This window comes from Balaenoptera acutorostrata, chromosome 1 (genome assembly GCF_949987535.1).
Source record: "Balaenoptera acutorostrata chromosome 1, mBalAcu1.1, whole genome shotgun sequence".
NCBI classification, from domain to species: domain Eukaryota; kingdom Metazoa; phylum Chordata; class Mammalia; order Artiodactyla; family Balaenopteridae; genus Balaenoptera; species Balaenoptera acutorostrata.
Window position 1 is genome coordinate 103774870 of NC_080064.1, and position 6094 is coordinate 103780963.

Sequence of the window (6094 nt, forward strand, 5' to 3'; positions counted from 1 at the left end):
AGCCCTGGTCCGGAAAGATCCCACATGCCGCAGAGCAACTAGGCCCGTGAGCCACAACTACTGAGCCTGCGGCACTCTAGAGCCCACGAGACACAACTACTGAGCCCACGTGCCTAGAGCCTGTGCTCCGAAACAAGAGAAGCCACTGCAATGAGAAGCCCGTGCACCACAACGAAGAGTAGCCCCCGCTCTCTGCAACTAGAGAAAGCCCACGCGCAGCAACGAAGAGCCAACGCAGCAAAAAATAAATAAATAAATTTCTTAAAAAAAAAAAAAGGGCCCACAAAACTTTATTTCTAAGGTCCAGCCCTGACTACTTGTACAACTTCATTTCCTATTTACTCTCCAGCACAGTGGTCTCCTCGAAGTTCTTTGAATGGTTGAAGCCTATCTCAGGGTTTTTGCTGCTGTCCTGTCTGGAATACTACTCTCCCAGATGGTAACCTGGCCTGCTCCATCATTTCCTTTTAAGTCTACACTCAACTGTTTCCCTTTTAAAGAGACTCTCCCCTGACCACACTATATAAAATACTAGTCACCAGAGAGTGACAATGAAATATCATACCTCCATCCCATGGAGCACTATGCAGCTGTAAAACAATGAGGATGATCTCTATGAACTGATATGGAATGATTTTCCAGACATATGGTTAACTGACAAAAACAAGGTACAAAAGAGTACACAGAGTATGTTAACTGTTGTTTAAAAAAGGGAGTTAGAAATAAACATATGTATCTGTTTATAACTGCAAAAATAAACAAAGATAAAACTGAAACAAATTATATGTTATGGGGGGAGAGGAAGGGGTGGGAATAGAATTTCTGAGCATATTTTTTTATGGTCATCCCTCAGTATCCACAGGGAATTGGTTCCCGGATCGCAGTGGATACCAAGATCTGAGGATGATCAAATCCTTCATATAAAATGGCATAGTACTTGCATATAACCTATGCACATCCTCTCATGTACTTTAAATCATCTCCAGATTACTTATAATACCTAATACAATGTAAATGCTATTTAAATAGTTGTCAGAATGTGGCAAATTCAAGTTTTGCTTTCTGGGACTTTCTGGAATTTTTTTTTTCCTGAATATTTTTAATCTGCAGCTGGTTGAATCTGCAAATATGGAAGGCCAGCTGTATATGGTTTTGATTTGAACCATGTTAATAGTTTACATATTTAAAAATTAAATCAAGGTGGGGGAAACCCTAAAACTGAAGAGACAGAAACAAATTAATGCAACTATGTATCACTTTGATAACATAACCACACAGAAGAAAAATTCAAATAACTTGAAAATACAGTGTTCTATACATATTTAGTGGGATATATGAAAGAATAAAAAGAACTGCTAAGAAATCTTGAACTGTATTTAATAAAGTTTGTGCTTGGGAGTAGTATTGGCATAGCAATTATGGAATTAGTTTGTGTTTAATGTAGATTAGGAAACTATACTAATGCTACTAAGAATAGAATTCTCACCCTGGGGAAGGGAGGTACTAATATGGAATGGAGGAAAAGGAAGAACTGAATTGTTGGATTAGCCTTTGCAGTAACCAGATAAATGCCTGACTTTGTGAAAACTATTTCCTAGCACTGAAAACTGACAGGGCCTAGAAGCTATGGCTCCAAGAGTCTTGAGCACACCTAGCACCCAGGTCTTAATTTCTAAATACCATCCCCCACTAAAAGGAAAAAGGAATCTAATGATTCCAAGGCTGAGTCAGGAAAAGTACAAAATGAGTCCAGAACACCCTTCTACACCAGAAAGTAAGGAAGTGCTCAAAACTGAGGGAAACATGGCAAAAGGACACTGAAACTTGGAAGGGTTCCCACTTGCCAAATACAGAATCCCTGAGCATCAAAATGAAAAATGACAGGAATGCCATCTTAAATAATACACGAGTCCTTACTAGTACTAAAAAAAAAAAAAAAAAAATTAAAAAGGGAGGTGCAGGGCTTCCCTGGTGGCGCAGTGGTTGAGAGTCTGCCTGCCAATGCAGGGGACGCGGGTTCGAGCCCTAGTCTGGGAAGATTCCCACATGCTGCGGAGAACTAGGCCCGTGAGCCACAACTACTGAGCCTGCGTGTCTGGAGCCTGTGCTCCGCTACGGGAGAGGCCGCGATAGTGAGAGGCCCACGCACCGCGATGAAGTGGCCCCCGCTTGCCGCAACTGGAGAAAGCCCTCGCACAGAAACGAAGACCCAACACAGCCATAAATAAATAAATAAATAAATAAAAATTAAAAAAAACAAAACAAAAAAACCATTAATTTTAAAAATAAAAACGGGAGGTGCAGAAGCTCTTTGTTACTGAAGAATGTCAATAAAGTATAAAGAAAATAGGGATAAAAAATTGCTATCTACAAACATTTTAGTGGGAAGAATCACCACTGGGTTGTAAAACATTGGGTGAAAGATTGTTGGAAAACAGCATATTCACACAATCTCAAAGTGTTACTTAAAGAATCAGGTACTACAGACATACCCATTTTATTGTGCTTTGCTTTATTGTGCTTTGTAGATATTGTGCTTTTTACAAATTAAAGTTTTGTGACAACTCTGCACCGTCAGATGGTAGTTAGCATTTTTTAGCAATAAAGTATCTTTTAATTAAGGTATGTACATTTTTTTAGACATAATGCTATGGCACACTTAATAGGCTACAGTATAGTATAAACATCACTTTTAAATATACTAGGAAATCAAAAAACTTGTATGACTTGCTTTATTGCGATATTTCCAGTGGTTTGGAACCGAGCATGCAAAATCTGTATTCACACGCTTGTATTTTCTCCTCTACAATGGAGGAATCTGGTGGACCTCACCTTAACCAAATCATCAACGTTAACGTCTCCAATAATGAGACAAATGGACTGCATCTGCAGCCTGATGAGATGCACACCTGTGAGAATTCCTGCCCAGGAATGTTTACACCAGAATCTAAGCATGTACTTCAACATCGAGGGACATTTTTATTAAAAAAAAAAACTAGTCCAGACCCCTTCAAAAAGGGCAATATCATAAAGTAGAAAAGAGAAAAAGAAAAAAAGAAGCTGGCAACAGTTTAGATTTTTAGATTTTTAGATTTAAGGGGATTAAAGAGGAATGGCTACCAAATCTGGTGTGTGATACAAGATTGGCTTCTGGACCCTATCTGAAAACAGTATTGTATTATGCTGTATTTCCTGACTGTGATAATGGTGCCAGGGCTTAACTGCAGACATATTATTCTTAGAAGACCTATGTTGGAACTTCCCTGGTGGTCCAGTGGGTAAGACTATGCGCTCCCAATGCAGGGGCCCAGGTTCAATCCCTGGTTGGGGAACTAGATCCCGCACGCGTGCCGCCACTAAGACCTGGCACAGTCAAAGTAAATAAACAAATATTAAAAAAAAAAAAAGACCTATGTTGAAATATTCAGGGTTAAATTGTCAATAAGAACTGCAATTCTCAAATGATTTAACAACAACAACAAAAAAGTTAACTGGGTGGGTGTGGGTGTACAGAGAGATGTAAACCAAATGTGATAAAATGTTAATAAGTGGTGATTCAAGAAGAAAGGTGTGTAAGTGTTCACTTTACTATTTTTGCAACTATTCTAAAGATTTTAAATGTTCCAGAATTTTAAAAAATTAAAAGGAACTATTAACCACTGCCATTTCCCTTGCCTCTGCACTAGTAATCTCTATATTAGTAAATGTTCACCACCACCCAACAACTACGTATTTACTGCTTTATTTCCTTACTGTCTCTCCCCCACTATAATGTAAGCTTCCCAGTGCTGACACATAGTTGATAGTCCATAAGTACGTGTTGAATGACTGATGCTCACAATCGTTCTATTAAGCAGATGTTATTATTATCCTTTCTCTCATGTGAGTGGCGCTCTCTTTAAAGGCAAAGGTACGGAGGCACACAGAAGTAAGGTAACTTACAGAAGTTTTAACTGTGAGGGGCAGGGCCAGGTCAGAGGCCAGGCATCTCTCTGGGAGCAGATACTGTTCATCACTGTTAGGCAGCTTTCCCTAGTGAGGTGGGCTTGGCCCCCAAAGGACTCACTGCAGACCTACACAGTTTCCCTTAGCGCAAAGCCTATTCAGAGAAGGCGATATTCATGCTTGCGGAACGAAATGACCTCTGAATAAATAAATGAATTAGGTGGGAGAAACCAGCTAGTTCAAAGAACCTTCCTAGAGGAGGTATGGCTTGATGGGTAAACTGGGTTTTCAGTTGAAGAGAGAGCATAGAGCAGGCAGTAGTGACCAAAGGCGCATTCTGGGACCAGGGAGAGACCCGTGCCTCTGGAGGAGTTACCTCATCCCTTCAACCTCTGTATATGCCTCTCCCTCCTGCCCACAGCCACCAGCATATGAAACCCTCACAGCTCTTTGGGGTCTGTGATGGTACCTGCCCTGGTCCCCCACCTCCGATTCCTCTCAACTACAATCATTTCTCTTTACTGCTGCCAGATTATTCTTCCTAAGTGGATGGCTCTGATCCTGTCAGGCCCAGAAAGAGGTCTCCTTTGCCTGCAGAAGAGAATCCCAACTCCCAAAGGGGACATTCAGGGCTCCCCCAGGGGGCCTCAAGCTCCCGTGGGCACTGCAACTCTCCAGGGACACTGATGACTCCCTACTGCCCAAGGTCACCCTCTACACCCTGCTCCCCTTTCTTTCCTGGTCTCCTGCTCTTGGAATCTTTTCCCACATCATGGCATGTTCACATACCACCTGTCCTCGGAGGCCAGGTTCAAATACCCTCCCTTCCATGAAGTCTCTGCTTCACAAAAGATATTTGATTTCACAAAAGATGTTGCCGTCTTCCCTCTGCACGCCCACAGCACTTTACTTTTACCTCTCTTACGACATTTACTTCTGTGCCTTATACTGTAGGTACTTTTGAGCGTATCTCAACCCCCCATTCCGCAGGCTGTAAGCCATAGATGCATGTACCCTAAAGGCACTCAATAAACGCTGAACGCAGAGTGGAGAGGGGAGGTTCATCAGGGGTGGGGGCTAAGGGGCCGGTGGCAGGAAATTCCAAGTAAAGAAGTACTAGTTAAGGGGGTTGTTACTATGCTTCAGGGGTTCGGTTATGACTTAACTAGGGGCCTGTGTGGGGGGAGGTTGATAAGGGTGAGGAGGTAAAAAATGGAGACAAAGATAGCTATTTCATGGCGCTGCCGTGACGATTTAGCTGACGAAGCGTGAAAGGGATGAACACAGTCCTAGACACTCACATGTTAGTCCTTTCATGTCCGGAAGGGAGGGGAAAGGGGACCAGCCGTCACTCCCTAGGAATTCTGAATCGACGCCCTCACCTTCCTGCCGCAGGGCAGCTCTGAACTGCCGCCCTCCGCGTGGGCGCGGGCGCGGGCGGACTTGGCTTTGACCGCAGCGCGTCCACCCCAGCGTGGAGGCCAGCGCGCGCGCAGACAGCGCGGTCCTTGGCCAGGGACGCCCGCCCGAGTCAAGCTCCCTCCCGGGCGGCGGAAGCAGTGAAAAAAGTTCCCCTCAAGTTCTGCGCTACGGCACCTCGGGCTGGAAGTAGTAACTTAAGTCACTTGAGTCGCACTGAAAAGGCACCCCTTCCGGAGGAACACGAGCGGGAATCGGGGATCATGGAGGTTAAGAAGGATCCCCAGAGGGAGGAAAGAGCGCAGGGGAGGTGAACGAGACGGAGTCCCGCCCCTCTTTTTCCCAAACAGGCTTCAGAGCCTGCGGTCCACGTTTCCTGCTGACCACCCTAGGGAGACCTGTGGGTGACACGACCAGATCCCGCGCGCGGGCTGCGTGCCCCACGCCATCCCCACCACCCCACCTTGCAGCCGCCTCGGGCCGCGCCCGTCCACCCGGCCCCGGAGCCCTGGGGCCACTGACACCCCGCGCTGCCGGTCCCCGCGGGCTCCCGGGGGAGGCCTCCACTCACCCAACCGGAGCAACAGGCAGACCACTCCGAGGGCCCCCACGGCCCACCCCGGGGCGCTCCCCGCGGCCATAGCGGACGGGCCAGCTTCCGCGACAGGGACTCAGCAGGGCGTCGCCTCAGCCTGCCGGAGGGAGAGAGAGCCCGCCCCGCGGTGCGCCC

At 45.7% G+C, this 6094-nt stretch overlaps 1 protein-coding gene across 1 annotated transcript in view; it reads right to left on the minus strand.

The window, feature by feature from the left end:
• Window positions 1-6094, minus strand: part of CD58 (CD58 molecule) — a 43760-nt gene extending 37666 nt beyond the window's left edge. Inside the window, exon 1 of the mRNA XM_007169326.2 lies at window positions 5936-6094. Coding sequence (XP_007169388.2) covers window positions 5936-6005 — 70 coding nt within the window. The 5' untranslated portion in view covers window positions 6006-6094. The remainder of the gene's footprint in view (window positions 1-5935) is intronic.